Source organism: Anomalospiza imberbis, chromosome 14 (assembly GCF_031753505.1).
Source record: "Anomalospiza imberbis isolate Cuckoo-Finch-1a 21T00152 chromosome 14, ASM3175350v1, whole genome shotgun sequence".
Classification (NCBI taxonomy): domain Eukaryota; kingdom Metazoa; phylum Chordata; class Aves; order Passeriformes; family Viduidae; genus Anomalospiza; species Anomalospiza imberbis.
In genome coordinates, this window is record NC_089694.1 from 18,389,295 (window position 1) to 18,400,545 (window position 11,251).

The 11,251-nt window shown below is 54.6% G+C and overlaps 2 protein-coding genes across 2 annotated transcripts in view; one reads left to right on the forward strand and one right to left on the reverse strand.

Annotated features, from left to right (window-relative positions):
* LOC137482785 (gamma-aminobutyric acid receptor subunit beta-4-like) overlaps positions 1-5,782 on the reverse strand; it is a 72,134-nt gene extending 66,352 nt beyond the window's left edge. Inside the window, 2 exon segments of the mRNA XM_068205387.1 lie at positions 689-777; positions 4,914-5,782. Coding sequence (XP_068061488.1) covers positions 689-777; positions 4,914-4,993 — 169 coding nt within the window. The 5' untranslated portion in view covers positions 4,994-5,782.
* A 913-nt stretch (positions 5,783-6,695) lies between these two features.
* Positions 6,696-11,251, forward strand: part of LOC137482710 (gamma-aminobutyric acid receptor subunit alpha-3-like) — a 107,380-nt gene continuing 102,824 nt past the window's right edge. Inside the window, exon 1 of the mRNA XM_068205237.1 lies at positions 6,696-6,818. Within this exon, the coding sequence (XP_068061338.1) occupies positions 6,711-6,818 (108 nt within the window). The 5' untranslated portion in view covers positions 6,696-6,710. The remainder of the gene's footprint in view (positions 6,819-11,251) is intronic.

Here is an 11,251-nt window from a genome sequence, read left to right on the forward strand (position 1 = left end):
GCCAAGCTTGGCAGGCTGAGTCCAGAAGCCCTCAAATCCCTCTCCCTGTGCTCTTCCAGTGCCTGTTCCTCTCAAAGAAATGGACCTCAACTGGACCCGGGAACACAACAGTGCCCAGAGGTTTTCCATATTTCATCCCCACCAGGCCCTTGTGGTTCTCCTGGCTGCTCACAGGAGCCAAGGGAGGAATTAAAGATCCTTGCCCCTCCTACTGAGTGGCAGCCAGGCCACCAGCTCCCCAGGGAATATTTTATGCCTCGCTGTTGCTGAGGGAGCAGCTTTGCAGGCCAACCAAGAGCCCCACCAGCAATCACCTCAACCCTCTGCAGGGGAAAGAGCCAAAATATCTGGCATTGGAGCAGAAATGGAGGAGGGATGACTTGCTGTCCATGACGGAGGAAAGCTTGGAGCAGAGGAAAAGCTGAGTGTCTCTGTTGTAGCACAATATCCCCAGAAACATCTCACCATGGACAGCGCAGCTCTCTGCAGAGATGGGGGATGCTGGAGGGAGAGGAGCCAGCGAGAGGAGAAGGAAGAGCAGGAGGGGTGACAGAAATGTGAGGGAGAAGGCTGAAGGGCCGTGAGGGCTGGGGTTGGAGATGTCAGAGGGGAGCACTGCCCGCGGTGTGTGAGTGGCCAAGGGGCCAGCACAGCCCCGGCCCTGCCCCTGACCTCTGCCCCACCGTACCTCCAAAGTCGGGCCTGAGGCGGACGTCATAGCCCTTCAGCAGTTTGTCCACAATCTCTTTCACCACAGAAATATTTCCAGTGGAGGGGCTGAAAGACAAAAGAAGAGAGTTCTCGTCATCCCGTGTGGCACCAGGGGTCCTGGCCAGGTACCTCAGCATCCTTCACACCCCAGGGCACCAGAACACCTCAGCCAAGAGCACAGCCTCTCTGTGTTCTCTCTCACTCATGTCTTCTGTCCTTGGCACAGCTCCCAGCCCCCCACCTGCCCACAAGCCCCACAGGGCCCCTACACCTTCCTGGGAGGTGGCTCAGAAGTCTCAGCAGTGTTTTGGCTCCTCTTCTGCAGCTCACCCTGACTCCAGGGCACCCCAAGCTCTGTCCCTCTGGTGTAGGAGGACCCCCCTCAGGGGTCCTGCTGCTGCTGCACCCCTCAATGAGCACCCTGGCCACTGACCCACACACGCGGGGGGCTTCCCTGTCCCTGCCCACAGAGGGGTGCACAGACACAGGGGCAGAAATTGTCCTGTCTGTCCCCCAGGCTGTGCGTGGGGCAGCTGCAGCCTCTCCCTGGCAGGTCTCACTCCCCTTCCTCAGCCCAGCCGGGCTCTTGCTCCAGGTCTTACATCACCCAGCACAGACTTGGCACGTCCCAAGGTCCCAAGGTCCCCACGACACGAGTGGCCCCCAGCAGGCACCCTGCCCTGTCACACACCCCAGAGCAGCCTCTGCTTCCCACTGCACCCAGGGGTTTCTTCAGGCTACTGAAGCAAACAATGAAGATATTGAAGAAAACAAGGCTCCTTCTTCTCCTACGGCCTCAATGTACAGCTGATCTCTGCCATGCAAAAATTCAGTTTCTGTCACTCAGCATCACTGCGACTTCTTAGCAACGCAGATCAAGAGGCAGAGGCAGAGAAGGAGAGTCCATCTTCCCCTCTGTGTGCCAGAGCAGCAATCCTTCCTCTCACAGCCCTTTCACTGCACACAGAGGGGCAGATGCCCTCGCTAGCACCCATCCAGCCGTTACAGCAAGAAAGGAGTTCCTTCTAAAATCAGCCCAAGGGCCAAACCAAAACTGAAGGTGGGAAACCAGAAAGCAGGGGATGCTAAAAATACCGGACCTATTGAGTGCTGCGGGGTGTATCAGGTTTTGTGCCTGAATGCCCAGCCTCTGTGCCACCCTCATCCCCTGCTTTGCATGAGAATAGAGACCCTGCCGGTGACAACTGCTGCTCTTTGCAGTCACCCACCACAACAGCATGTCTCCCTGTCAACACCGCCTCCCACATCCATCCCAGTCAACCTGGAAAGCTGCACCAGGCACTGCCTCTGCCTGCCAGCCCCGTGCCAGGGGCTGCCGCTGGCATGTCCCTGTGTCTGCACACACAGACAGACAGACAGACAGGCGTGCTCTCCCGGCTGCACGGACAGGGTTGGGACTCCCTGCCTGTGCACACAGACACACAGACACAGGGGAGCACTGGCTGAGGCTACAGAACATGCCCAGAGGTGTGTGCATGTGTGTGACCACATCCCAGCCAGGGGCTGGAGGTGACTCGGGGTGACTGCAGGTGACAGTGGGTGCAGACCTTGCTCTGCTGGGGTGTGATGAGCGGCTGGGCTGTGGACATGATTTATGAGGAACACAGAAGCTGGCATTTGTGGGTCCGGTGATCCAGACTCTCCCTAGGGCTGTGGGTGGAGGCACGTAGGACCACCTGGGAGCCTGGGCAGCTCTCAGGGCTCTGGATGTGCCGGAATTTCTCAGCAGGACAGGGATGTGCAAATGTGAGACAGCACCCAGCTCTGGTGCATGCACAACCAACAACAACCAGCCTTGTGCTCTCAGGGGAAGGGGTCTGAACTCCACTCCTGAGTGTGCTCCTGAGAGGGGTACAGCTCTTCCTTGCACACTTTAATCACTGCAAAAAGACCAGAGAGGTGTGCGCAGGTGGGCGCTTTCACAACACCGTGTCCAGGCTTGCAAGGTCCACTTGCACCTGTGGATTTCTCTGCAGGTGTGTGAGGTTTTGCAGCATGCAAAACACAGTCCTGTCACTGAGCACTGAGAGCATGCAGCAGCATTTGTTCATCTCTAGACAGCCATTCCTAGGTACACAAATTCCCATATTCATAATATGGACACTCTGCAGTTCTCAAGGGATTTGGACACCTCTGCTTGGCTTCCTACAGTGCATAAACTCAGGAATCAGTGTTTACCTCATTAATATAAGAAGGGAAGTCGAGTAGAGACAGTAAACAATGTGCCAGGGGCCCTGCAGAAAGGGGCAGAGTGGGAAGAGGGCCATGGGGACCCTTTCCTCCTCACCAGCCTAGTGACATGGCCTAGTGAGGGAACAAACCATCATGATTAAGGACAAGGTCTTTTGCCTCCCAGTGCTCCCTCTGATCCAAAAAGCCACATCCCTCCCACTGAGGAGGCAAGTCGTGCATTTGCCCAGCTGTGGGCGAGCAGCTGCATGCCAGTGCTATTCCTGGCGAATGTGGGTCTGCATCCGCTCGGGAGCACACACAGCCAGCCTGTGATCTGAATTCCAGAGTGCTGTGCCCCTGATTCTGTGTCAGTGGGCATGTGCTCTGCATAGCCACGTACCCTTGCAGCCAAACATCTCCATACCAGCACCCCGTGCTGCTGGCTGGGGTGTGTAGGAGTAGCTGGAGGCTTGTGCACATGGAGAGTGTTTTGCCTCTGAGCTGTGCACAGACACACACGCAGACTACGGCTGAGAATCAGTGCTGGACATACACACACACATGCAAGGACACACGTCTGAGCAAAGGGGCTTGCTGTGGGCTTTAGATGTCACACATTTGCTTCGACAGTGCTGCCTGCGTGTGTGTCCCCACACAGCGGGACCACGCATGAATGGTGTGGGCAAGGTGGGCGCGCGCCTGCGCCTGTGCGTGTTTATAACGACAGGAACACAAATCTGGGCACCCACAGCCCTGCAAGGACCTGTGTGTGCGTGTTTATAACAACAGGAATACAAATCTTGGCACCCACAACCCTGCAAGGACCTGTGTGTCAGTGTTTATAACGACAGGAACACAAATCTGGGCACCCAGAGCCCAACAAGGACCTGTGTGTGCATGTTTATAACGACAGGAACACAAATCTGGGCACCCAGAGCCCAACAAGGACCTGTGTGTGTGTTTATAACGACAGGAACACAAATCTGGGCACCCAGAGCCCCACAAGGACCTGTGTGTGCATGTTTATAATGACAGGAACACAAATCTGGGCACCCAGAGCCCAACAAGGACCTGTGTGTGTGCCGGGAGCGCGCTGCTCCCCGTGCCTGGCTGAGCAGGGAGATGCCACAGCTCCCCCCGAGCAGCGCGCAGGGACAAACGCACCTGCCCGCAGGTGTGCGAGGGAGGGACGGAGGGAGGGAGGCAAGGAGGGGGAGCAGCAGCAGGCAGCGCTACCCCCGTGCGGGAAGGCAGCGGATGAGCAAGCAAACAGGTGCGCTCCGCACACCTTGGCAAGGCTGGATGGGCACCTGCCCCTCCGGAGCGCTGCGAGCGCTGCGGGCATAGCCCAGGAACAGCCGCAGCCTGAGCGGGCAGGGGATGCTCAGCTCTGCCCGGCGCCCCGCAGGGCAGGTGAAGCTGCGCGCTGTAGGTGTGGAGTGACACACGGGCGGGCACGGATGGCTGCGCACACGCAGGGACGGATCCGGATGGATGGCACCCACAGAGGAGGTGTTGCATGCCGTAAATCCGCGCGGAGGCACGGCCGTGGGCATCGCCCCCGGAGCTCCGCAGAGCCGGGGCCGTGGCACAGCGCAGCTCGCACGGATGCGAGCGTGGCTGCGTGTGCAGCTCAGGCATGGCCAAGGCAGCCTGTGCCGGCTGCGTAGCGCAGCTCCGGGGCTCCGGCGGCTCCTGCGGGCACCATGTTCCCCAGCAAACCTCTTGGTTTGGCCGTTTTCCCCCGGGCTGGGGAGGGGGACGCGCACACACGCTCTGCGAGGTGGGCTCCGTCCGCAGAGTCCGCTCCACATCTCATGTGCGAGCATCCTTCCAACCCCAGAACGGCACGGGCTGGGGAATAACAATAGCGGACGGCAGGGGAAGCGATCTGGAGAAAGAACCCCCTCCTCTTCCCCACATCCAGCTCGACGGAGAAAACCCCAAGCAAGACAAACAAGCCCTGTGCCAGCCCCCCTGTCCCTGCAGCCTGGGATCGCAATCCTTACCTTTGCGCACAGCAGGCGACACAAAGAGCTGCTAAAGCAGAGACAATTCCACTCAATCTGTCTGCCTGAAATGTCCACATTTCCACAAAGACGAAGGATGAAAAAAAAAATCTTTGGAGGGGAGGGGAAAGAAAGATGGATCTTCTGAAATCCCCCTCCAAAAAAAGGGGGGGAGGGAAAAAAGAAACCAACCCCCCCCCCAGTTAATGATTTCCGAGAGAAAAAGAATAATGAAAAAAACCTAAAAAATTAGGGGGAAAAATACCCCCCCGCTCCTTCAGTGCCAGTCAAAGAATTCGTTTCTTCTTCCTTTCAGCATCCTCTCAACAAGAGACATCCTCTGGCAATGGAGAAAATCCCAAGAGAAAGAAAAATAAAATGCCCCAAAATGGGCTCAGCAAAATGTGAAATCGAATCTCACAGGTACGCGGCAGAAGAAGAAGAAGGGAAAAAAATAAAAAAAAAAAAGGAAAAAGAAAAAAAACCCAACTCAGTGTCCCCTGAGCACTCCACTTGGATTATTTTTCCTCCTGCTCTTTTGCCATCCGGTTCTGCAGATGTTGCATGGCTCCTGCTACCCACCTTCAGAGAGGAGGAGGAGGAGAAAGAGCGCGTGTGTGTGTGTGTGTGTGTGTGTGTGTGTGTGTGTGAGAGAGAGAGGGGAGGACGTGTGAGTTTTTGAGCAATATGATTTTATTCTGGATTTTACCTATTTGCTCCCCCTTTCCTCTTTATTTTCTGAGGGGGGAAGGGGAAGCCACCCAGCCCCACTGTGCAGTTATTTTATTTTAGGGAAATCTCAGGCTCGTCACTTGGGAGGTTTGGGGCTTTTGTGAAAAGGCTAAAAAAAAAAAAAAAAAAAAAAAAAAAAAAAAAAAAAAGAAAAGCAAATGCAGCCCGGTAAATAAAAAAATACATATATGCAAGTGTAGAAAATAGATAAATCCCCGTCTGCAGAAGGGCTGCTCTCGCGGGGAGGGTGGATGTCTCCCTAGTGCTGTTGCCGCAGCTCCTGTGGAGTTTTGCTGCTCATTGCAAAGTCACAAGAGGAGGGGAGGAGAGAGGGAGTTTGTGGTTGGGGAGGGGGACTCTCCGGACAAATTGGGATCCTGACGTCATGGCTGACAGCATTAACCCCTGCTGGCTTGCAGAGGGGATGGATGAGCATTTTCGCTGAGGTGGATTTTTGGGTTTTTTCCCCAGGGAGGTGGGCACAGGGAAGATGATGGGAAAGGTGATGGCATTTTGGCAAGAGGGGGGCAGTGCCTGGGCAAGAGTGGCTCAGCTGCGAGCGCTGATGGGTGCTGTGGTTGCCTGAAACACTGTCATCAGCACAGGCTGAGCTTCCTCCTGCAGCCACAGAGATGGAAAATAAGGTGATTTACTCACAATGTCTCCATGCCACAGAGCCCAGTGGCCTGGTGGCCTCCACCAGGGGCACTGGGGGAGATCTGGAGGCTCTGGTGGGGCTGGAGAACCCTCCAGGCTGGGGAAGCCCAGCTCAGAAGGGATGCTCAGCTCTCCCTGAAGAATGTTGCTATGCATACAATGGAGTTTGTGGGAAAAGGGAGCCTGAACTTCCAGAAATGCTGCTGGGGATCAGCTCCTGGTGCTGGGGCTTTGCCTGCTGCAATAGTACCAGCTATTGAAATCATCACGGTCCTCTGTGCACCTGCCTTTGATCTTTGTCTTAAAAAGTAATATAATGAAGGAACTCTACGTCAGGCATGCAGTAATGTACTACCAGGAAGGATTTTTTTTTTCCCAGGAAAAAGAAGAGATCCAGCAGCATTTTGAATGCAGAGCAGAAGCCATGGCTCGAGGAGGAAACATCTGAGCTCTCCCCATCCTGGATGGGATCTCCTCTGCACCTGCCTGGCAGCTCAGAGCAGCCCTTCTGAGCAGGTAGTCCTGGTTTGTACCTGTGTGTAGATGGTCTCCAAAGCCCTCTGGGGCAAGGGGCAGAGCAGATGTGTCACTGCAGCTGGCAGGACCGGCTCCAAAATGCCTCTGAAGAGGCACAGAGCAATGTCCAGTGGCCACTGGGCAGCTGCTCTGTCCTGCCCTTCCCTGCAGGGAGATCTGGCCAGCAGGAGCAGGGGTCATCCTTCCCCTGTACTCAGCACTGCTGAGGCCACACCTCGAGTGCTGTGTCCAGCCCTGGCCCCTCAGTTTGGGAAGGACGTTGAGATGCTCGAGGGCATCCAGAGGGGACAACGAGGCTGGAGAGGGGCTGGGAACACAAACCCTGTGAGGAACACTGAGGGAGCTGGGGGTGCTCAGCCTGGAGAAAAGGAGACTCAGGGGTGGCCTCATCACTCTCCACAGCTCCTGAAAGGTGGCTGTGCTCAGGTGGGGTTGGGCTCTTTCTCCAGGCAGCACTGACAGAACCAGAGGACACAGTGTGAAGCTGCACCAAGGGAAATACAGGTTGGATATCAGGAAAAAGCTTTTCATGGAAAGAGTGATAAAGTTCTGGAATGGCTGCCCGGGGAGGTGCTGGAGTCCCCATCCCTGGGTATGTTTAAATAAGCCTGAATGTGGCACTGGGTGCCAGGGTTCAGCTGAGCTGTTGGGGCTGGGTTGGACTCGATGATCTTGGAGGTCTCTTCCAACCTGGTCATTCTGTGATTCTGTGTGAATCTGGGAGCATCCTTGCCTCTGGTGTTCCTAATGCTCCTTTCCCTCATGCTTGGCTTAGCTCTACATGGTTTCTTCATCAGAGACAGGCCACAGATCCTGTGCTCCCAATCTCCTTCTCCCAAAAAGCATGGTGGGGAGTGACCTTTCTGAAGAGCTTCCCCCTGGCAGGCCAGACTGGACTCTTGCAATGCAGAGACACCAAAGCAAGGAACAGCTTTGAGCTGTGCCGTGCTGGCCTGGTGTCACTGGGGGCAGTGAACCTGTGGGGATTGTGGGGAAAAGGAAGGCTCAGGGAAGGTTTAACATCTACAGTGAGGCTGTGCTAGAATGGAAGGGGAAAAGATCTTCTCACTTACTGCTGAGGCTGGTGGAAAACGTTCTCTGCTTGGTTTAGTGCCCAGACCACCCCTGCTTGTCCAGACTTAGGCAAATTAAGCTCAGATCGGTGATCTCTACTGCCTTCTCAAAGACCAAGGCAGGTAAGTGACACTTGTCACATGCCAGTGGATGTGCCTGCCCCTGTGGAGTCAGGGCCGTGCTGCCCATGGCTTTCACTGCAGGCCACTCCCTGTGGCCTCCACGGGGAGTACAGGGTGTAGGGACCTCATCAGGACACCCAGCTGGTGATATTTCACTGCATGGTAGCCCGGAGCAAGCCTGTGTGCCTGGGCTCCCAGTGCTGGCCGAGCACTGTGCCCTCAAGATGCTCCTGGGCTCCCACACGCCCGGTGTCACAAGCAATTCATGCTTTGTCACCACCCCCAGGAGCTTGTGGCTCCCTGCTCCTGTGGCTGAGGGGTCCATGGGAGATGGCCAAACCTATAGGGTTTCTCCACAACTCTGTTGCAGAAGAGGAGCCAGCCCAGCAGATCTGGTCCTGCAGGATGTCCCCACGTGCCCAGGATGAGCTGCCTGGTGCCATCAGGTGCTGGCTGCTGTACAGGTACAGCATTTACCTCCTCTGCTGCTGCCAGCACACAGAGCTCCTGACAGCAGTGACTTTCTGAAGCATTTATTCTGATTTAAGCTGCTGGGCACCAGGGAGGAGCTCCTGGGGAGATGAGAAGCATTTGCCTCTGGGCACCAGAGGCCCCATTAAGCCCTGCCTGGTCCATTCCTGCTCTGCCCCCTTTGCTCTGCTCCCTCCCACCAGCCATGATTGCAAGTTACTGGCAGGAAAGGTAAGTGAAAAGCAAATGTCAGAGGCATACATGAAGAGGAAAAATTATGCTCACAAATGGTGACATTTGTGCTTGCAAGTTCACCCAGTCGGGAGCAGAAACCGTGTCACATGAATTATCTGACCACTCAGCCACAACGGGAAACTTTGGAAAGCCCTGCTTGGCAGGGAATGCATCCAAAGGAGCTGCTGTGTGCTCCTGAGCAACCTACCAGGAGCCACGTTCTGGGATAAAAGACTGCTCTGGAGTTAGTGCCCATCTCTGCTAGCTCTCATGAAGGTTATGCAGAGTAAAACATGCCTGTGCTCACTCAGCAGTTTGCTCTTTGCCCTCCATAAGATGGGCATCCTCGAGCCATCCAAAGCCCCAAATGCTGTGTCTTCCTCCTCTGCTGGGCTCTCTGCTCTCCAGCAAGGGTCTAGTGATGGGTTTTTCTGAAGTTCACATTCTGATCCTGCCAGTGTCTTTGAGAGGCTGCTGGAGATGCCATGCTGTGGCTGCAACCACCCTGCAGAGGCCACAGAGCATCGTGTTTGTGGCCATTTGCTGTCCTCCACTATTAAATCACTAATTTTCACTCTTCTCTTATTTGCTGCCCTGCTGAAATCTCCACACCCTGGCCCCTCTTTTTCCCCAGAGGCCACTGCCAACTCCAAGCCCCAGTGCTGCTTTTCCCAAGGGCTTGCCATCAAGGTGAAAAATCTCCCTCATCCCCTCTCCCAGCCAGCTGGAGAGCTGGCTCTTCTGTCCAGCCAACAATTCCCAGAAGAAGCTGGTTATTCTCCTAAAGCAGAACAAGGACAAGAGCTGAGAAAGCAAAAGAACTTTTATAAAATCAGAAATTTCATGGAAGTCCTGCAGAAAATGAGAAAATACAGTCTTACAGCTGGCATTTCTGTGCAGAAGGTAGAAAACAACCTGAAAGTAAATGAATTGCACCTCATGAGGTGGAAATAGAGACAAGCAGAGGCAAAGGAGAGTTTTCCCATCCTGTGTAGAACACAGCCTCTGTCTCCTGCTGCAGCTGCATCCAGGACTGAGCTCTTTAAACCAAAGAGCCTTTGCAATTCCTGTTCCAGGTTCCTGCAGGAAAGGCTTCCCTCAAGCTATCCTACATGACATAGGCTCCATCACCCCCACAGTGCCATCTAAACATCCTCAGGTGCTGGCAAGGAAAGACCACAAGTCACAGCCCCCTTGGACTGGTGGGGCTGACAGCTACCAGCAACTGCTCGGGCAGCTGTGACTCCTGTTTTAGTGACCCTGCATCCTCTGATTCACAAATGCCTCCTCATGTGTTAGCCCAGGAGCCTCTCTGCTTGGACACACCATGTGCTAGATGTTATATATTCCTGAGGAAATGCCTCAGAGTGCATCCACGGGGTTCCCCATCTTTGCTGAGTTGAAGACCCTTCACCACTTTGCAGGGTGGTCCAGAGTACATGGAAATGTTGGCCATTCTTAGGCACTACGAGTGGAGGAATTGATGAGCAGAGCTTACCTGCAGTCCTGTATGTCCTGTGTGCTCAAATGTCTCCAAGTAGAGCTTGGAAAGTGTAGTGAGAAGGGAGAAAGGATTGTCCTTGGAGGTGGGTTCATGAACCACCTCCCATTCCAGCCTGTCTTTGAGCTTAGGAGGCTGCAGACAACGTTTAGTTTGGGCTTTCCTTCACCCAGGAAATGGTCTGGTGTTGCTGTTGAGGCAGGACAGGAACAAAATGACTCCAAGTCAGAAGGCAAAAGAGAATGAACCGATTTATTTCAAATGCACCGCTCTTTTATAGGGAACATCATGCAAACCAATTTAATTGGTCTTAAAGTAAAAACATCTCACACCATTGGTGTGCAGTGAATGCTGCACGGCAGCAGAACCTATCTTGTAAACAATGTGAACAACAAGAGAGAGACAGTGAATTATTTACATTCTTTCCCAACTGTTTCCCAGGCTCTTGCCTGGCTAGAAAAACCTCTCTCTTTCTCTCTGACTGAACTGAGAATACCCATAGTCTGGCTGAGCAAAGGTCCTTTGGTTAGGAGAGTGCAGAAGTGCTGTGCTGGCTGTGGTTGTTGATAGCTGTGGTTGTTGAGGTTTAGCTCTGGTGTCTACAACAAAAGAGCATCGCTCCCAACACCACAGCCTCCTCCTGCCGTGCACAGACAGCCTGCAGGGTGACAGTGACATTGTCCTGAGCCTGTGGCACAAGGACACCGGCTCCAGCCACAGCCAAGGTGGGTGATGGGGAAGGCAGGTGAGTCAGGTGTGCAGCCTCAGGGCTGACACACATCCCCAGCAGAGCTGTGGTCCAGGGGAGGTGTGAATCCATCCCTCCTCGCGTGTTGAGGGATGCAGAGCCCCAGTCCTGTGGATCTGTGTCTGTCTGTAGGTCCCCTGGCTGATTTTCTCTTGGCATTTCCATGATGGTTCTCAGGAGGAGAAGTGATGCCCCTTGGGACTGGCATTTCTGATCGTGTTGGGACTGGCAGTGTGAAGGGCACTAGTCAAGGAAAAGGCCC